General features: G+C 59.1%; 1 protein-coding gene across 1 annotated transcript in view; it reads left to right on the top strand.

Moving 5' to 3' along the window:
* Positions 1 to 20,589, top strand: part of LOC123935977 (voltage-dependent N-type calcium channel subunit alpha-1B-like) — a 122,353-nt gene that overhangs the window by 14,670 nt on the left and 87,094 nt on the right. Inside the window, 8 exon segments of the mRNA XM_045996803.1 lie at positions 3,762 to 3,860; positions 6,766 to 6,887; positions 13,735 to 13,836; positions 13,838 to 13,959; positions 13,962 to 14,281; positions 14,284 to 14,453; positions 15,360 to 15,520; positions 15,523 to 15,576. Coding sequence (XP_045852759.1) covers positions 3,762 to 3,860; positions 6,766 to 6,887; positions 13,735 to 13,836; positions 13,838 to 13,959; positions 13,962 to 14,281; positions 14,284 to 14,453; positions 15,360 to 15,520; positions 15,523 to 15,576 — 1,150 coding nt within the window.

Raw genomic sequence — 20,589 nt, 5'->3', positions numbered from 1 at the left:
GAGAGCCTCCATTTTTTATTGCACCTCATTAATAGCTTTTTTGATTTCAACTTGGTTAGATTTTAGTTCTTTAATTTCTCCAGAAAGGGCTTTAATATCTCCATAGAGGGTTTCTCTAATATCTTCCATGCCTTTTTCAAGCCCGGCTAGAAAGTTCAGAATCGTCATTCTGAACTCTTGATCTGAAATATTACCCATGTCTGTGTTGATTAGGTCCCTAGCCTTCGGTACTGTCTCTTGTTCTTTTGTTTGTGGTGATTTTTTCCGCCTTGTCATTTTGTCCAGATAAGAGGATATGAAGGAGCAAATAAACTACTCAAAGGGTGGCAAAGACCCCGGAAAAATGCGCTGTAACCAAATGAGAAGAGACCCCAAATTGTGGGGGGGAGAAAGGGGATAAAAACAGGTTCTGAAAAAAAAAGAAAAAAAATTTTAAAAATAAAACAAATAAAAAAATATAAAAAAGAAAAAATATATATATATTTAGATGTACTAGTCAAAAAACGTTAAAAAAAGGGTAAAAGTTTTAAAAAATTTAGCAGAAGAAGAAAAAAGAAAAAAGAAAAAAAATTGAAAAAAGAAAAAAAAATTGAAAAAAGAAAAAAAAAAAATTGAAGTAGCCGCAAGACTAAAGAATCATGGGGAGAAAGCCATGAGTTCCGTGCTTTGCTTTCTCCTCCTCTGGAATTCCTCTGCTGTCTTAGGAATTGAATCTGCTTTCTCCTTGATAGATGAACTTCGTCCTGGCTGGATATTTTGTTGATCTTCTGGGGGAGGGGCCTGTTGTAGTGACTCTCAAGTGTCTTTGCCCGAGGCGGGATTGCACCGCCCTTACCGGTGGCCGGACTAAGTAATCGGCTCGGGTTCTCTTTTGGGAGCTTCTGTTCCCTGAACGCTTTCCGTAGAGTTCCGGAGGACGGGAATGAAAATGGCAGCCTCCCAGTCTCCGGCCCCGAGGAGCCGAGAGCCTGGGGCCCCACTCCTCAGTGCGCCCCCAGAGGACAGCACCCAATCACTCCCGTATCCCCAGCCTCTAGCCGCGCTCTGAGCTCACCCAGCCCGCGACCAGTTCAAGGTAACCCCGAGCTGAGAGTTCAGTCCTCGGCTCTGTCTTTGCAGCCGGCTTCTCCGTTCTAATAGCTGCGAGCTCTCCGACACTCCAACACCCCCGATCCTTCTGTGCCCCTGCGGGGCCTGGGGCCACGCTGGCCCCGCGTGGGCTTCACCCCGGTTTAGCCCCTGGAGCAATGTCCCTCAGTGGAACAGACTTTTAAAAGTCCTGATTTTGTGCTCCGTTCCTCCGCCGCTTGCCGGGAGCCGGCCCCTCCCCAGCGGTCTATCTTCCCGTCGTTTTAGATTCACTTCTCCGCCAGTCCTACCTTTCAGAAAGTGGTTGATTTTCTGTTTCTAGAGTTGCTGTTCTTCTTCTCTTCGCTCTCCCGTTGGATTTGTAGGTGTTTGCAATGTTTAGATAAGCTATCGAGCTGATCTCCTGCTACCTGATGTAGTCTCAGGCTGCTACTTCTCTGCCATCTTGACTCCTCCCAGTCCCTGCCCCTCTTGACCCCAGGTTCCCAACTGTCCCTGAGGCTTGGACATGGAAATGCTTGAATCTGGCCGTTCCTCCAGGGGGAGGTGGAGGTGGGGGAAAGGTGCCCCAGGCACACAGACCTCCATTCCGAGACGGCCAGGTGTGCCCAGGAGACCTGCACGCAGCACCTGGACCGTGACCCAGCCTTGCGGTGGATGTGTACGCGACCCATGGCGCAGTCCCTGTCTGGTCCCCCCTGTTCCCTCACCTCTGCCACGTGCTCTGTGTCCCCGAAGTCCTGGGGAGCAAGGCTCAGGATGCAAGGCCAGGAGGGTTGGACATGTGGGGATGCAAAGGTCACCGAGTACTCCCCACCCAGCTGGCCTGGAATTCAGAATCCCTCCCAGGGTCCCGCGAAATGCGGGGTTGAGCCAGAGGCCTTGGAGACATCGGTGGCAGGGAGGTCAGTGGGCCCCTTCCACTTCTCCTCTCTCCCTCTGCTTAGTGTTCCTGGTTGTACCCGGGGACAGAGGTCCAGCCTGTCCTTGGATTTAGCCCTGGCTTGAGTCAGTGGGTGGAAGGAGGACAGGGAAGGTTAGGGTTTGGGTTAGGGGTTTGGGTTAGGGTGAGGGTCACAGTTAGAGTTAGGGTTAGGGTTAGGGTTAGGTTTAGAGGATTAGGGTGAGGGTTAGAGGGTTAGGGTGAGGGTTAGGTTTAGGTTTAGAAGGTAAGGGTTAAGGCTAGAGGAATAGGGTTAGGATTAGTTCAGGGTCTGGGACAGAGTGGTTGACGTGCAGTTTCCAGCCCACAAGGACGATGCCTCGGGCTCCCAGGAGAGCGCTGGTGCCGAGGCCGACCTGCCCTAATACCCCATGGGGCTGGAGTAAGGTTGGGGCTGGCCCACAGGTGTGACTCATCTTCTTCCAGACTGCCCTACAGCCCTACGGCTCTGCCCTGTTTCCCCACAGCACTCCTGGACACTTGACCCTGTTTGTCTCTCCTTGCCCCTGCCTGGCTGGCTCTCCGCTGGCCTGGGACCCGTGACCCTGCAGGCCTCCATTCACACCATCCGTCACCTCCGGACCCCACGGCAGGGAGCCCTGCCTTCGTGGGGGCAGGAAACCCAGCAAGGAGAAGTCGGGGGACTGGGGGGGAGTGTTTGTTTCACTGTTTAGCAGGCGGGTGGGACCTGGGGGTGGCTGACAGGGTTGTTGGAGAGGGCAGGGCCTGCAGTGTTGACTCAGATGGTGGGGGTGGGGTGGGGAATGAGTGCTGTCGGAAGGAGGTGCCGCCCCCCACCCCCGGGACCGAGCTGTGGCCTGGAGCTCATCCTGACCCTGCACAGTCACGCTGGGGGTGCCTGTGGTCAGGCCTCGTGCTGGCCAACGGGCGTCATTCCCTCTGCCTCTGTGCATCTCTCCGGCTGGGCCCTGAGCTCTGGGTCCTGGCCTTAGACCCGCTCTCCAGGTGTGGGAAGGCCTCTGAGGTGCTCGTCGCTGGGTTAGTGTGGGGAAGTGGACCCCAGCCTCGCGTCCCGTCCTCCTCTGATCTGCTGGAGCCCTGAGCAGCCTTGCCTATGAGGTGGTACTGGGTACATGGGCCCCCTTGAGTGTCGGGGCATCTCCCTGCCAGACTGGGTCCTGAGCAGCCAGTCACCGCTGCTGGCCTTCCACAAACCGGCTGCTCCTCAAGGCTGGCCCTGGCAGAAAGACCTGCCCCTGGGTTGGGTTGGGGGTGGTGCGTCCCCAGGCCTGTGGGGAAAGAGCTCTGTGCCGGGGCTCTGACTGGGGTGACCATTTCCCCAGAGGACACCGGCCGGGTCTGAGATGGCGTGGTTGCCCTGGGGAGGGGCTGCTGCACCCTGGTGCTGGGCAGGGCGTCACAGAGGGTGCCCAACGTCCCACGCAAAGGGTCGCCCCGCTCCAAACGTCGGCAGTGCTGAGGGACGAGGTGACAGGGGAATGCCTGGGTCTGCTGGAACAGAGTGCAGGGGCGGGCTGGTCCTGGGGACATGCTGCCCCGGGGCGCACAGGACAGGAGCTTGTGGGAAGAGGCGGCAGCCCGGTCCGCTCGCTTGGCTGTGTGTCTGGGTGACGGGCCGGCAGAGCGAGGGCCCCCGGAGGGCATGTGGCCCCTAAGGGAAGGAGGCTGAGGTCTCGTCAGGGGAGGGGGGCCCAGTTCTGCCCGGGGGAAGCTGGGCTGTGGCTGTGGGAGGCTCGGGCTGGGGCAGAAGGTTCCCTTCCTTAGCTGGAGCCAACCAGACACTCTGCTGAATGTCTTCCTGGCTATTGCCGTGGACAACCTCGCCAACGCTCAGGAACTGACCAAGGTACGTGTGCAGGGACACGGCCCACAGCCCAGGAGGGGCAGGGGGTGGGGCAGCCACCCATGTCCCACTGCGTGGACCCAGAGGGCCCCGCGGAGGGCCAGTTCAGGGTTAAGGGCTCAGGTGACCGCTGTCTGGAGCGTCTCCTCAAGGTCGCAGGCAGGTGGGAGTTAGGCTGCCGCTGGGGTGTGGTGACGGTGTGGAGGGGGCGCGAGAGACGCCGGGGCAGGAGGGGCAGCTCGTGGAGAAGCCACGGCCTGGAGAGAGTGGCCGGAACAAGAGGTGCCGCCCAGAGAGAGCCTTGAGGAGTGGGGGGCAGACTCCTGGCCTGGGGGGAAGCACCCTGACGTGTGGCAGGAGACGTGGCTGAATGCAGTGGCAGGTGTCCCCTCAGCCAGAGGCACGCGTGCGATGGAGACCCTGAAGGGAGGCGTGGGGTCCCTGTGCTCGTCCCTGGGCGGTGAGGGGCCCCGGTGGTCAGTGCTGAGTGTGCCGGGTGAGCCGGGGTGGTCGCCGGCGGTGCTGTCCTGCGAGGCCGGGCCTGGCTGGCGCCGGCAGGATCTCTGCCGCGTCCTTGTCGGCGGGGCTGGGACTCGGCAGGACGGCCTCTCGTCCCAGCGGGCGGCCTCTGAACTCATCTCTCGTCCTGGAGCCTGGCGGGTGGCGTGATTGTACATGTCCTCCCCTGTGGTTTCCTTCCCGAGGACACAGCCGTGGAGGGGGCGGCCTGCTCTCCCGCGGTCCGGCCTCAGGCCTGTGCTTTGAACGAGCCCCAGCTCCTGGTGCGGAGGGTCCGGCCGCCTTCAGGCCCCCTGCGGCAGAGGCCCCACGTGCCAGCTTTCTCGGCAGAGTGCGTGCCCGGTGTGTGCCCCTTTCTGGGCGCGTGCCCGTGTGCTGGAGCTCACCGCGTGCACAGCCCTGCGTGTGTCTGCTGCCGTCCACACAGCTGGCAACACCATTGCTGTCCTGGGGCCCAGCCAGACGCAGGCCTTCCGCGTGGAGGGCGGGTGCGGGACGAGTCTGCTGTCCGCAGAGGGGCTCCTGACCGTACAGGCCCGCAGGGCCCCCCGCCGCCCCTCCCTGCTCTCTGGAAGATGGGCGCCTGCTGGGGGCAGGCCTAGTCCCGTGTCTTCCTTTGCTTCTGCTCAGACTGCCTCTTCTCCCAGCCCAGGCTGAGGCTGTGCTGGGGCCTGTGGGTAGAGATGCCTCCCTTGCTCTGGCTGCTGCCCTCCGAGGACGCGCAAGTCCCGCCCGCCTGCTCATTTCCATGTCAGCCTGGGCGAGAGGGGCTCGGCCATCCAGAAGTTGCTTGAGAGTGACAGTCTGAGACTCCTGGCTGGGCTGCTGGGGCGGGGCCAGGGGGCCTGCATCCACAGGGCACATCTTGGGGTCCGGATTTCCGGGTCCCCAAGAACTGGTGGTGCCCAGGAACCCTGGTGGTCTGAGCACTGGCTGTCTTGGGGCAGGGGTGAGCCTGCGTCTGAAGTTCTCACGGTCTTTACCAGCTGTGCAGCAGTGAGGACACACCAGGAAGCCATGTCCTTGGGGCCCTGTCTCCATGCACAGACAGCCTGTGCGATGGCCCCTGGAGGCCACCTGCCCCAATTCAGGAATTCCCCTAACTTGGCAGCTGGGGCAGGCAGAGACCCCGCTGTGTCTGCCTGGAGGGTTTCCGGGTCCTTCCTGTAGTTCCCACAGTGTGTTACAGCATCACATTCCTTTCTAAGTGGGAATCAACTGTGCGCAGTCTAGAAGCTCGCCCTTTGGCCTGGAGGGCTGGGACCGGGACGGCGCCTCCAGCTTGAAGAAGGGCCTTGACAGGGTTCCGTGGTGGATAGAGTTCGCCTGCTCCGTGGAGCTGAAGCTTGAGGGCGTCTTGCTGGGAAGTCTGCAGGCAGCTAGCGGTCTTAGTTCTGGCCATTTGGGGGCCTCTAGGAGAAAATTCATGGGCATTTTGGGCCAGAGTGGGAATGTCACTGTCCATGGAAGCCAGGTGGGCTCGGGATTGGGGTATCTGGGGAAATACGGGTGGTCTCTGCAGTCTAGCTGAGTTACATGGGGGCCTTAGTTTCCCTCCGTGGGCCCACGGGCACAGCCCCGAGCTTGCATCCAGGTCCCAGGAGCAGAGCAGTTGGTTCTTCCTGGAGACCTGGGGTCAGACCAGAGGGTCTGCCCAGACGCCCACTGCCCTTCTCATGGGAGGCAGAGGCAAGGTATTTGCCAGTGTGCTGGAGAGTCGCGGGTCTTCCCCAGGAGCTTGGTGGGGGAGGGAACGCAGGCACTGGGGTGGCTGTCCAGGCGGACCCAGGGAGGGACTTGCCACAGCCACAGCTGGAGACAGGTAGACACATGTGGCTTGATGGGTCCCAGGAGGAGGGGCACAAAGGCCGGGAGGTGGTCCGGTGAGACCCACCGCTGCTGCTGATTCCTGTGAGCGCGTGGGGCCGGGATCCAGGCTCAGGGCCACAGCTCTGCCTCTTGCCTTTGCTCACAGCTTCGGGGCAGAGGCTTTGTTCGGGTAGGACGGGTTCCCCTCAGGCGAAGGAGGATGTGCATTCTGATGGAGCCGAGTGGGGACGCTGTGGGACAGACACGCAGGCAGCAGCCGGGTCCCGGTGGCTGGAGCTCACGAGTGGGGTGGACGTTACCAGCTGTGACACCCTGGCAGATGGCCCACAGCAGGAGGGCTTGAGGCGAGACTCTTGGGGACGGTTGCCTGGAGTAGCAGGCATGGAAGGTGGTCCCTGCCGGCTGCCAGAGAGCCTGTGTGGAACTGGTGCTCAGGGCGGGAGCCGCTGCCAGCCCCCAGGTGCGAGGGCAGGAAGGACTTAGAGGCCACGCGGTGGGGGGGCAGCGGAGAGCTGACGTGGTGAGAGTAGACGCATCACACTTCGGTCTGTTCAAACAGGACGAAGAGGAGATGGAAGAAGCAGCCAACCAGAAGCTTGCTCTCCAAAAGGCCAAAGACGTGGCCGAAGTCAGTCCCATGTCTGCTGCCAATATCTCCATTGCCGCCGCCTAAGGCTCTTGGTGGGGGGGGCAGGTGGCGGGGGTCGCTGCAGCCTTGGGCTGAGCCTCTGCAGGACGCTCCTCCTGGGGCTTCCTCAGAATCCCTTATACTGGCTGGAGCTTCTTGGGACGCAGCCCCCAGGAGCCGTGATGCAAGGGAATGGCTCCCCTCCTGGCTCCCCTCCTGCAGCAGCCCGCGAGCAGCGTTCGCCGGGAAGAGCTCTGTGGCTTCTCCCCGTTGCAGGCGGAGCGAGGCGTGACGGCACGTGGCCCTCCCTCCGGGGGTCGGACTGGCTCTGACTTGGTCCTCAGCGGGCTTGGGTGGCTCCAGGCCTCTGGCTGGACACGGGGTGTGAGTCGGGGGTCAGGTCAGTGTGTCTGTCCGGACTCCACTGTTTAGGGATGTGTTTTTGAGCCAGACGATTTGCGCCGCACGTCAGCAGCCCAAGAGACTTATTGCACTTCCCCAAAACATCTCCAAGGACTCAGTATGGGGACAGAGGCCAAGAGAAGCCTCGAGGATGACAAAAGGTGAAGGCAGGGCCAAGGCTTCCCCGGGGAGACTGGTCACCCTGAGGTTCCCCTGAGCCTCCAGGCACATTGCAAACCACAGTGGGAAGTACTGGGCCCTCAGAGCTGGGACAGAGGGCCCAACCCAGGGCCAAAGGCTGCTGTGTGGTGGGGGAGGTCCCCCGGGGTGGGCAGGGAGGACTGGGACTGAGGGAGGACGTCTGGGCTAGTATCAGGGGGCCATGAGAGAGCACAGAGGAAGGAGCCCTGCTCGCGGGGAGCTCGCTCTCCAGGCTGAGTGCACTCGGAGCTGGGCACGTGTCCTCGGTGCCACGGCCCACCCACACAGACCTCCAATTTCCGACGCAGCGGGCCTCTCCCTCTCCCTGCCCCCAGGAACAGCTGCAGTGCACACGCGTCCGGGCTGCTGAGCGTGTGTGCCGGCAGGTGGACGAGTGTGCGGGGAGAGCGGGTGTGCCGGTGTGCGCGAGGGCCCGTGTCCGCTTGCGTGTGAGTACCTGTGTGTCACGTGTGCGTCATCGTGGCCCTGTTCTTGTCCAGCGGTCCCCGGGGGATGGCCTGTTTGCTAGGAAGCCCTTTGCAGAGCACCTGCCCTCAGCCGAGCAGGAAGCACTGGCCTCTGGGGGGGAGAAGCTAGAGGAGGCCCCTGACCCCGGGGCAGGGATGCCGGGGGCTGCAGAGAGCCGGGGAGGACTCAGCAGTCGCCGCTCAGACAGCCACTGGGGGCTCAGGGCTCAGCTGTCTCTGGGTTGTTGGGCTGATTCGGTGACTTGGACGGCATGGTGCTGGGCTTGCTTGGTGGAGACCCGGCAGATGGCCCTTCTCCTGGGCTCGTAGCTGCTGGTGGTCTGCGTTAGCAGAAGAGGCTGGTGAGCCTCTGACCCGTTCCTGGGCCTGTGGGTTTCTCTTCAGCATCTGCCTTCTCTGCTTTTAGAGGGGGTGCTGTCCCATGGGCCCCGTCCCTGCCAGAGCTGCCCCTCCCTTAGGGGTATAGGGCAGGGCGTCTGTTCCCATCGGGCTGAGAGCTCCGGGCAGCAGGTGCTGGGGCCCTTGGCACCACCAGGGAGAACTTGTCAGGCCACCAAGAGAGGTCTGGGTGCTCTTCCTCGGTCCCCGTCCTCCTCCGGGAACACTGCTGTGTAGCCACGAGGCTGCAGATGGGCACACCCAGGCCCAGGCTGTCACAGTTCCAGCTGTGGGCGTGACCACCACCTTGGTGCTTCCTGGGGAGGCACAGGTGTTCTCCCTCACGGTGGGGCCTGAGCTTGGTGTCCACTCATTCCTGCCGGGCCAGCCTGGGTGTGTGCCGGCCTTGGCCTCTGTGCTCCCCCTTCTTGGGCAGGTTCCCCTGGGATGCAGCTTTGGGCCTTGTCTCCTGTGGCATGTCCTCCGTGTGCCTCTGTCGGATGGGGCTGGTCCGATGTGGTCACTGGAGATCCTGCCCCGGGGATGAGGTCTGAGCTCTGGGCGTGTGGTGTTGGCTTTCCTCTCTGAGCGTGGAAGCGAGGCTCAGACCTGGTTCTGTCTGTCCGTTGCCCCGCACCCTCCCAGCTGTTTCTCCTCTCCCAGTGGATCGTGTTTGTGGGTGGGCTTGTCTCCTGCTGCTGGGTGGGCTGTGAGACAGGCCTGAGTGACACGCGCCTTGGCTCTGTCCCCGTAGCCAAGCCGCGTGGAGGGGCGGGGCTCCTGCCTCCTCAGGGGATGTCCCCGTCCTCTGGAGTTGGGCTGTGGCCTCAGGTGATGGCCCCTTCAGGCTCCTGGCAGGGAATGACCGAACACTCACCGTTCACTCAGGATGCCCAACACTCACTGCCACATATGGTCACACCCAGGACCACATGTGCTCACTCACCTCACACGCGTCCGCACGCTCACACACACACACCTCTTTGCTCCTGGGACCCGCAGGGGGACGAGTTGCTCTGAGCCCCTCAGTGTGTAGACTCGGCCTTGAGAAGGAGGAGCTGGGAAGCTGTGGGGCCTTCCCCTAGGGGAGTGACCTCAAAGGGGAAGGGTTGTAGAGATTTCTGGTTTCTCTGCTGGTTTTGGGACGGTGTCCAGAGAGTCTCTGGAAAGTGGCTGGAGTCCCAGTGAGGAAGTGGGTTGGTGATGTAGCCCGTGGGCCCCTGGGAGGGTCACGGTCAGCTGCAGCACCCGGTTTGGAGCCTGAGGGGCCCAGGACTCAGGGGTGCAAGGGTAGAGCGGGGCAGGCAGGTGTCAGGGCTCGGGGGGAGCCGAAAGCTAAGGTGTCCTGCGTTAGCTGGCTTTGCTCTGCCTCCGAGGCAAGGCAAATGCACAGGTTGTCCCACGGCAGCCCCGTGGCAGTGGGACACCCAGTGGCAGGCAAGAGCCATTTGGAATTCAGGGACGCTTGGTGCTGGTTCCTTCCAAGCCCCGTGCCGTGCGTGGGGCCGAGGGTGCCGAGCTGTGGGCTGGCCCCCCGACCGCAGCTTCTTGTCCTCTGGCCGAGGCGGGGTGCTGTGCTCTTTCTTGTGTCACTGTTCCGCCCGGTGCTCTTTCTTTCTCAACTTCTCTTTTACCCCGAGGTCTCAGCTGGTGCCCGTTCTGATGGACGCGTCCCCGGCCTCCTGCCCAGACGCCCACCGCAGCCTGCGCCCTGACCTGATGTGGCTTAAATGTGTTCTGTGCCCCTTAGAGCCCTCTCTGGTTTCTCACTTCTGTTTTGTCTTGTTTCTCGCATGTGCAGTTTCGTAAAGCACACTCGGGGTGCCGTGTCTCACAGCTCGTCTGTCTCCAGCGTAAACTCACCGTGAGTTCCTCTGCTATGACACCCTCTGTGCCTTCACGGGGGCTACACGCCACACCGCCGCCCTAACCGCTTTTGCTCCTCCAGCCCCTTGCTCCGGGGCAGCTCCAGGAAAGCCTTCTGCAGCTGGCGGGGGACGGCGGGCACGCTTCCTGACGGTCCCGAGTCCTGCTCCGGGCCTCAGACTCTGCGCTCGGCCCTTCCCCTCCCCGCTGGTCCTCTTGTCTGCTGTCTGTCCCTGGCGTCTCTCTGGTGTCTCGGGCATTTTTCTGCTTCTCTTGAGGTGGCCGCTGCTGGGCTGCCATGGGCGCTGTGGCCCTCGTGTTTCCCACAAGGGAGAGCGTCCAGTCGGACTCACCGAGGACATTCACGGGGTCCTCCTGCCCCATCCATTTTTGACTTCGCAGGGGTATATCCGCGACCCTTAGGAAGCTGTCCTAGTGTCGGCGGAGCTGCTCTCACGTTAGACCAGCCAGAGCCTGAGGTCGGCCACAGAAACCCCGGTGTGTCACTCTGGGAGGAGACACCCGTCTGCCTGGGGAGGAGGTCCTGGGATGGTTGGCTCCAGGGGCTTCCTCTCGGCACATGGGACGTGTCTGGAACTGTTGGCTGTGGTCTGCCCAGTGGGCGGGGCAGCACAGTGCCCTCCCTGGGGCCCAGGGGTGTGGGAGTGCGGGCCTCTCTGAGCCACCTGCTCCCTGCTCGGCCGGCCTAGACCTGACGGGGCTTGTTCACAGGCTGTGGGGACCCTGGTGTGTCACATGGAAGGAACGCCGGGTCCTGGATGACCGAGTCCCAGGCTGGAGGAAGGTGTGGACGGCAGAGTTATGGGCTAACAGGAGGGCTGCCTCCCCACGCCGGCTGCCGCACACACCTGGCGCTCTCAGCCCAGACACCCGAAGTGGGGTCGTGCCACGGACGCCCCTTCTGGGCCTTGCAGGTGTCCACAGGGCCTGGGTTGGGCGTGGCCAAATAGGGCTCTGCCAGCAAGCTGGGGTCGAGGCACTGTGGAGCCACTCCCCGTGTGACTCCTTAAAGAGCCTTTTACAATGAGGACTTGGTCTGGAACACTGTCTCTGTGTTTCAGACGGTGGCCTGGCCCTTGCTCTCACGTTCTTGGTGTTGCGAGCTCCGTGGAGAGGTGCGGAGACCCGGGTGGCACACTGCTTCATGAACCAGACAGAGCAGGGACTGAGCAGCAGCCTGGTGCAGGTCAACTCAGACACCAGCAAGGAGGGGAGGCCTGCTGCACGGTCCCCGAGGAAGCCAGACCTCTCCAAGCAGTGGGCGGGTGCAGGCAGCTCCAGGTGTCCTTAGGGCCCGAAGAGGTGACCCAGCAGGATCAGAGCCACAGGAACCTGGGGGGCTGTGTGAGCCCGGCTGCTCCGTGTCTTGTTCCCCCGGGAAGTTCTGGGGGAGTCTGCTAGCTCCGTGGCACCCTGTATGTGACCGGACAAGTCGTCCCTTCGTGGGGTTTGGCTGGTCTCTGGGAGAGAAGGAGCTGCAGCTAGGGTTGGGGACAGCAGGGCCGTGTCCCCAGGAGACTGTCCTGAGCTCCCAGCCTGCACACTGTCCCCACTGTCTTCACCGCCTGTCTGTTCTGGCGGAGAGCCGGGCCCAGGTCTTAGGCTGCACCCAGCCCTCACCCTGAGGGCCACGGGGCGCTGCGTCCCAGCCTGCATCACGTGGCCAGGCTGGCTGTCGGCCCTCATGGGCTCCTATCACCCATCTCATGTGGTTCAGCATTGTTCACAGTTGGGTCCTACATTTTGGTGTCAGGCTGGGATGGGTAGGTCCCCTGGGCTCTAGGTTGAAGTCCAAGGAACGGAAACAGGAGGTGGGGGGGTCTGTTGCAAGGTGTCCCTGGGAGCAGGAAAGGGCAGCTTTGATGGCTCAGAGGAGGGAGGCCAGGACCTGGCGAGGCAGTTGATGGTGTTGGTTAGCAGATGGCCAGAGAGGCCACACTTGTCCCCCATGCATTGCCCTGACTGCCCAACACGGGCTCCCAGGTGAGGGACAGACATTGTGCTCTTTGGCTTCCATTCTTGTGAGGCAGTGCCCTGGACGTGGCTCCCCGCACTGGAGCCTGGACTTCCCCTCCAAAGGGGCTGGATCTGGCATCACACACTTCGTGCAGGCGAGCTGCAGGCACTGGGCCGCCCCCTCGCCTGGCCACCTCTGGCTTTGCAGGTCAGCATGGTGCTCAGTGGCCCAGGGCCCTGATACCGGTGGCCCGTGCAGCCCAGGCCCTGGTCCGGGGCCCCTCAGGCTGTGACTCTGAGCAGTCAGTGCAGTCAGGGGTCTGGCCATGGCCTCACCTCTTTAGAGACCTTTTTCCTGTCTTGTCTTTGCACGCGTCTGACCCTGGCTGCGTCAGTGACTTGGCTGGAGGGCCCTCTGTGAGTGTAGGCTCAGTGTCTCCATCTGTGAAGTAGGGAGGTTGCCGTGAGGTTGGAGGAGATGGGCCACTTCAGCCCACAGCACAGCGTGGCTCTGACCAACTACCACGACAGTGGGTCCAGAAACCCCCAGAGGCTGAAGGGCAAGACTCTGGCCTCAGACGAGGTTCCTGCTTGGCCAGGGTGGGGCTGGGGTCGCCTACTTTGGAGGCCTTATTCAGCACAGATTCCAGAATGCAAAGGGTTTCTCATGTACCCTTGGCTGGGAGCCCGACATGTGACTATGTGGATGAGGCTGGGGGTGGTCAAACCTTTGATGGCCTGTGCAGGGACAGCTGAGCCTGGAGCACAGGCCACTCCTGGTGCTGGGGGGCTTCTCTCTGTGCCGGTGGAAGGCAGGGGCTCTCTGTGGAGCCAGGAGAGTGGGGGGCATTGAGGACACAGGAGGGAGCATCTCTAGCCTCAGACCTAACTGCTGGGCCCCTGGGAGCAAGTGGTCACTGAGCCGAGTGGCAGGTGCCTGGATGAGGCTGACCACTGTAGGGAGCAGTCCCAGCTTATCTTTTGGCCCTGAGAGGGGGCCACTGCCCCGGCCCTTTGCTCCCTGGGCTATGTCCACCCTGGTCCGGGGGACCCGCCTCTTCTCAGTGCCTCTCACAAACACCCCCGTCTCCTGGCCAGTGTCTGTTTTTCCAGAAGCGGAGGTGGAGAAGCCCTTCCTGGTCAGCTCTGCTCCATGCTGAAGCAAGGCCAGCGCCCCAGGGCGGCTGCAGGGGGCTCCTGCCTCCTGCCTCTTCCTCAGTCCTGCCCCATTCCCACGCCGCCCCCTCCTCTCCCTGTTGGCCTTCCTGGCCAGCAGCCCACCTGCCCTGGAAGCCTGTCTGCCACCTCATGCTGGTGCCTGTCTTTCCCACTGCCCTGCGTCCCTTGGCCAAGGGCCCCTGGACAGCTGCTCCAGGGTGGCCTGGAGCCCCCCTGCCCACCCGCAGGCTGGTGCTCTCAGTCGGTGGGGCCATGATGGGGGGGCAGGGCCGAATTCTGGGCCCCTGGGCGTCCCTGACCTGTTCTGCGCCGGTTGCCAGGGCTCTCCAGGCCCCCCGCCCGCCATCGCTCCATCGCCGCGTCCGAGGCAGAGGTGGGCGGCGCGGCCTCACCGCCCGTCTCCCCGCAGCAGGCCGCAGCCCTCGGCCAAGGCGCGCTCGGTGTGGGGGCAGCGGGCCCGCCGGCTGCGGCTGCGGAACCTGAGGCCCAGCTGCGAGGCGCTGCGCGGGAGACGGACCCGAGGAGCGGCTGCGCCACGCCACCGCGCGTCCCCCGCGGCCCCACGTGGAGACGCACCTGCACCGGCCGCTCCTGGAGCTGGGCCGAGACGGGCCGCGCGTCCCCGCCGGGGGCAAGGCCGGCCCGAGGGCGCGGGGGCTGCGGAGGGCGCCGACCGGCCGCCGCGCAGGCACCACCCGCGCCGCGACAAGGCGGCGGAGCAGGAGCGGGCGGACGCGCCGAGGGCCGACGGCGGGGAGCCCGGGGCCCGGGAGGAGCGGCCGCACCGCAGCCGCAGCAAGGAGGCCCGGAGCGAGCGCGGCCGGCGTCACCCCCGGCGGGGCTCCCCGGAGGACGCGGCCGAGCGCCGGCCCCGACGCCACCGCGCGCACCGGCACGCGCCCGACCCGGCCAGGGACGGCGGCGCCAAGGGCGAGCGGCGGGCGCGGCACCGCGGCGGCCCCGGGCCGGACCCCGAGAGGCGCGGAGCGGGGAGGAGCCGGCGCGGCGGCACCGGGCCCGGCACAAGGCGCTGCCCTCGCGCGAGGACGCGGAGAAGGACGCGGCGGAGAAGGAGCGCGACGGCGAGGAGCGCGACCAGGAGCAGGAGCTCCGGAACCACCAGCCCAAGTGAGGAAGCGCGCGCCGGGGTGGACCGAGCGGCTGGCCGGGGAGGGCCGGGGCGGGGTGCAGGGGTTGGGGGTGCGGAGCTGCCCAGCGGCCCCTGTCGCGGCTGGTCCCCCTGCCCTCTGTCTCCATCTCTCTTGTGGCGGTGACGATCCTGCCTTGTTGGGGTGTCGCGTAGACTGCTTAAAACTGGGGGGCGGGGTATGCTCTGGATGTGGGCCTTTAGTCCAAGGCAGCCGGCGGGAAAGAGGGCATGGGGAAAGTTGTTGGGACTGGTGTGGGACACGTTGGCGGGGAAGAGCATGCTGGCCCAGGGAAAAGAAAAACGTGGGAGAGCCCGACCGAGGCCTAAGGAGGCCACTGGGCCAAATGGTCGAAGGGAATAGGGCCAGGCTGGGGGGCCATGACCCAGAGGGCCTCCTGCCCTTCCACAGCAGCCTTGTCCAGCCTGCCTCGGGCTGGGCCAGGATCCCACTCTGACTCTGGGAGCAGCAGCACCCGGGCTAAGGCCAGCCGTCTGCAAGAACTCCTGCAGCTGGAGGAGACCAGCCAGGGTCAGCCCAGTCCTGGCACCGTCTCTGTGCAGAGCCCTGTGCTGGGCCTCTCGGTCTAGGCTCTCGAGGAGTAGCTGAGGGAAACCCTCCTACCGGCGTCTTCATGCTGCAGACGGTCCCCTTTCTAGACACTGTGATGGCAGCCGTGCCTGGTCTCGTGCCAGGCACGGGCAGGAGAATCAGCCCTAAAAGCACAGAAATGTGCAAAGTGATAAAAACCAGAGGAAACACCAGAGCAGCAGAGGAAGTGGCCGGGGCTGTATTTGGTCAGCACAGGCGCACAAGGAGCTGGGTTTTGCAGACTGAATAGCAGTTGGGGGCTGCATCGGACTCTGACGTGCATTCTTGGTCTCAGGGAGCCATACTGTGACCTGGAGGCCGGTGGACCCGTGGGTGCGGGCCCTGTGCACGCCTTGCCCAGCACTTGTCTGCAGAAGGTGGAGGAACAGCCAGAGGATGCAGACAATCAGCGGAATGTCACGTGGATGGGCAGTCAGCCCTCGGACTTGAGTGCCACTGTCACATCCCGGTGACGCTGACTGGCCCTCCTGGGGAGACCACAGCTGTTCCCAGTGAGTATCTCCCATCTGCGTGGGGCCGGGCCCACCTTGTGCAGGCCCGGTTGGCTCTCCCCCAGTCCCCTCCATGACAGCTGCTTGGGGATGGAGCCTGCCTGTGTGAACTGTCTGACCAGCTGGAGAGGAAGTGCTTTGTGCTCGGCGTCCGTGCCTTGCTATCTCTCTGTTTTCCAGTGGCCCCGAGGAGCCCTATTACTATCCCATGTCACTTAAGCGCTGTTGTCCTCCCTTCCAAAGATACTTGCAAGTTACCAGCTAAGCGCCAGCCGGGGTGTAGTGCTGGGGGACAGCAGGAGGGAGCGGGACCAGGGCAGCCCTTGTGGGACTTATAAGTCTCATCAGGAAGACAGACCCTAGGATGGTCATGACTCTTCCTAGTTATGTGAAAGCTGCTACGGACTTCGGCCCCAGACCTGATGGGGCTGACAGCTAGCCAGTGGTCTTCCCATGACTTACGTGCTTTGTGACCCCTGCTCTGAGGTCCCCACAGGCCTCGGCCTGAGCTCTTCTTGCCTTCCCTCCCTCCCACACTCCTGATTGAGCAGCTGCTCCCTGCCCAGCCATGTGCAGGCACTGAGGGTACGAGGCAAGCAAGAGGCTCTTTGTGTCTGCAGGTCACTCCGTCTAGTAGGGACAGAGAGACCTGGAGGGGTCAGACACAGTCCCAGACACTGTGTGCAGCAGGTGCACCGATGGCTTGTGAGCACAAAGCTAGAGCATCCTGGGGCCGGCTGGAGAGGGCCTGGCCGTGGGAGCTGAGCTCACATGCAAGGTGTGACGAAGTTTAGTCTTGAGAAGACCAAGGGCCATGCAATGCCGGCCCGTGTTTGCCGATGTGTCCACACACACACAGGCATGTGCACGCACCCCTCACCTCTTGGGCAGGTGCTCTCATCTGGGGCCTGGGAACCAGTGTACCGTGCCAGGGGTAGCTGGAGCATGAGCTCTGGCTGCTTTGGCCTCCCGCCGCCCTTCGCTTCCTTGGGAGCGAACTCTCCCTGGCCCATTCTCTGGTCTCAGCTCTCATGGGTGCTGATGGGCCTGTGTTCCCAGACTCTTGGTCTGCTTTTCTCTGGCTTAAGCTCCAGGATGGGCCCAAGGTTCCCACCTGGCTTTGTCTGTGAGTCAGGTGCAGTCCCTCCTCCCCAACTCCTGGCAACCCCTGATCTTTTTACTGTTTCTGTAGTTCTGCCTTTTCCAGAATGTCATCTAGTTGGAATCATACCGCGCACAGCCTTTTCAGACTGGGTTCTTGCACTTACAGTGTGCACGTAGGGTTCCGCCACGTGTTCTCATGGCTTGCTAGCCCACTTCTCTCTAGCGGGGAAGAGTAATCCATTGTCTGGCCATTCCACAGTTGATCCATGCACCTGCTGAAGGACATCGTGGTTGCTTCCAAATTTTGGCAATTATGCATAAAGCTGTTGTAAGCATTTATGTTCAGGATTTTGTACGGACATACACTTTCAGCTCATTTGGGCAAACAGCTAAGAGCTTGACTGTTGGATTGCAAGGTGAGGTTGTGTTTAGTTTTGTAAAGAGCTGGTAGTCTAAGCAAGTGGCTGTACCGTTTGGCATTCCCGCCCGCAGTGAGTGAGCACCGTTCGTCCAGCTCCTCTCCAGCATCCCGTTCTGTCAGTATTTTGTGTTTTTGCCATTCTGGTAAGTATGTAAGGGTATTTCCTTGTTCTGTTTGCAGTCCCCTAATGACATGGGACGTTGAGCATCTTTTCATTTGTGTATTTGCCATCTGTATGTCTTATTTGGTGAGAAAACTGTTCATACCTTTGGCTGACGTTTTAATTTTCTTATTTGAAAGAAAATTTGAGCCTTAATTTTTTGAAGAGCAGTTTAAGGTTCAAAACAAAACAAAGAGGAAGGTACAGAGAGTTCCCATGACTCCGTGCCCCACACAAACATAGCCTCCCCCATTACCCACATTCCCCGTCAGATGCTGCATCTCTTACCAGGGATGAGCCCCCGTGGACACAGCGTAACCACCGACATCTGTGGTTTACCTTCAGGCTCACTCTTGGTGTGTCCGTACCGTGGGTTTGGACAAAGGTACAATGACATATCGCTGTCACTGTAATATGACACAGAGTATTTGCCCTGCCCTAATAATTCTCTGTGCTCTTCCTCTCCGTCCCTCCCCCTCCCCAACTTTAGCAACCACTGATGTCTTTACTGACCATGGTTTTGCCTTGTTCAGAATGCAATATGTTTAGCATCCTGTAGTACGTGGCCTTTTTAGACTGGATTCTTGCACTTACGAATACGTGTTTAAGGTTCTTCCATGTCTTCTCATGTCTTGAAAGCTCCTTTCTTTTTGGCATTGAGTAATATTTCCATTGTCTGGGTGTTCCACACTTTATCCAGTCATCTACTGAAGAACATCTTGGTCGCGTCTAAATTTTGGCAATTGTGTATAAAGCTGTTAAAAACATCTGTGTGCAAGATTTTGTGTGAACTTGATTTCAGCGTCTTTGGGTAAATACCAAGGAGAGTCAATGGCTCGATTATATGGCAAGAGTGTGTTCAGTTTTGTGAGAAACCACTGAACTGTCCGTAGCATTCTGCATTTTACCACCAGTAACGTACAAGCGCTCCCATTACTCCACACCCTTGCCAGCATCTGGTATGGTCAGTGTTCCAGATCTGGCCATTCTGTAAGTGGGTAGCGGCACCCAATTGTTTTAATTTGCATTTCCCTAATGACGTGTGATGTGGCACGTTGCCTTTATATACTTACTTGCAATCTACACTACCTTTTTGGTTAAGATCCTTGGCCCGTTTTTAAAATTAGGTTGTTTTTTTATTTTCGATTTTCAAGAGTTCTTTGTAAATTTTAGATAACACTCCTTTTTTTATCAGCTGTGTTTTTCGCAGCTTTTCCCCTCCCGTTTGTGGCTTATCTAATTGTTCTCTTGACGTTGTCTCTCACAGAGCAGAATTGATCAACTTCAGTGAGGCCCAGCTGACCCATTATGTCTTTCATGGCTCACGTGCTTGGTGGTGTATCTAAAAGGTCATCATAAACAAGGTCATCCAGGTTTTCTCCGATGTCATCCCCTAGGGGTTTCATGGTTCTGCATTTCCCCTTTAGGCCTACGAGCCATTTTGACGTGGCTTTTGTGAAGGGTGTGATGTCTGTGTCTGCATTCATTCCCGCATGTGGACATCCGGGGTTGTAGCTCCCGCTGTTGAAGAGATGGTCTTTGTCCCACCGATTACCTGTGCTTCTTTGCCCTGATGGTCAGGTGGCTCTGTTTCCAGGGTCTATTTCTGAGCTCTCTACTCTGTTCCGTTGTTCTGTTTGTCAGTTCTGTCACCGAGATGGCACTGTCTCGACCACTGTAACTTTGGAGGGAGTCTTAAGGTTGGGTGCCATTGGTCCTCTTTGTTCTTCTCCTTCTGTGCTGAAATGTTGGCTGTTCTGCGTCTGTTGCTTCCCCATATAAACTTGAGACTCGTTTTGCTGCTATCCGTAAAATACTTGATGAGATTTTGAGTGGGACTGCATTGAATCTACAGGGCACGTTGGGAAGAACTGGCACCTTGGCAGTATTGACTCTTCCTGATCATGAACAAGGAGCATTTCTGTCTTTAGTTAGTTCTTTGATTTCATTCATCAGAGTTTCAGTTTTCTGTATGTAGGTCTTGTCCATATTTTGTTAGATTTATACCTAAGAATTTCATTTTGGGGGGAGCTAATATAAATGATACCATGCTTTTAATGCCAAATTGCATTTATTCATTGTTGATAACTAGGAAGGTCATTGACTTTTGTGTATTAACCTTGAATCCTGCAATCTTGCTAAAATCACTTAAAAAAAGATTTTATTTATACATTTGACAGACAGAGATCAGAAGAAGACAGAGAAGCAGGCAGAGAAAACGGGTCGGGGGGAAGCAGATTCCCTGCTGAGCAGAGAGCCCGATGCAGGGCTCGATTCCAGGACCTTGAGATCAAGACCTGAGCCGAAGGCAGCGGCTTCACCCACTGAGCCCCCCAGGTGCCCCGCTAAAATCACATTTAGTGCCAGGAGTTTTTTGTTGATTCTTTTGGATTTTCTATATAGATATCACATTATCTGTGAACAAAGACAGTTTTATGTCTTCCTTCCCAATCTGTATATGTTTTATCTCTTTTCTTGTCTTATTACTTTAGCAAGGACTTCCAACATGGTGTTGAAAGGAGTGGTGAGAGGTGGCATCCTTGCCTTGTGGACCTGACCTTGGTGGGAAACTTCAAGTTTCTCATCATTGAGCAGGAGGTGAGCTGTCGCTTTTTAAAGATAGTCTTTATCAAGTTGAGAAAGTTCCCCTCTATTCCTAGTATTCTGAGAGTTTTTGTGATTGGTGGGTGTTAGATTTTGTCAAATGCTTTTTGCGTCTCTTGATATGATCAAGTGACTTTTCTTTTTTAGGCTTTTGATGTGATCATTCAATGATTTTCAAGTGTTGGAAGAGCCTTGAATGCCTCGGACAGATCTCACTTGGTTATGGTATATATAATTCTTTTTATACTTTCTGGGACTTGATTTGCTAATATTCTGTTAAGAATTTTTGCATATGTTCATGAGAGATATTGGTGTATAGTTTTCTTTTCTAGTAATGCCTTGTCTGGTTTTGTTACTAGGGTAATGCTGACCTCATAAAATGAGTTAGGAAATACTCCTTTTGCTTCTCTCCCTTGAAAGAAATTGTTGACAACTGGGATAATCTCTTCCTTAAATGTTGGGTGGAATTCATCAGTGAACCCACCCGGGCTGATGCTTTCTGTTTTGGAAGGTAGTTAAATTATGAATTAATCTCTGTAATAGATAGAACCCTATTTACATTGTCTAGTTCTTCTCGTGTGAGTTTTGGCAGATTTGTCCTTCCAAGGACTTGGCCCATTTCATGTAGGTTATCGAATTTATGGGCATAGAGGTGTTCATAGTGTTCTTTTGTTATCCTTTTCATGTTCATGAGATCAATACTGATGTCCCCTCTTTCATTTCT

Source organism: Meles meles, unplaced genomic scaffold, assembly GCF_922984935.1.
Source record: "Meles meles unplaced genomic scaffold, mMelMel3.1 paternal haplotype, whole genome shotgun sequence".
Classification (NCBI taxonomy): Eukaryota; Metazoa; Chordata; class Mammalia; order Carnivora; family Mustelidae; genus Meles; species Meles meles.
Note: the sequence above shows the minus strand (reverse complement) of the source record. Positions and strands in the feature narration are given on the sequence as shown.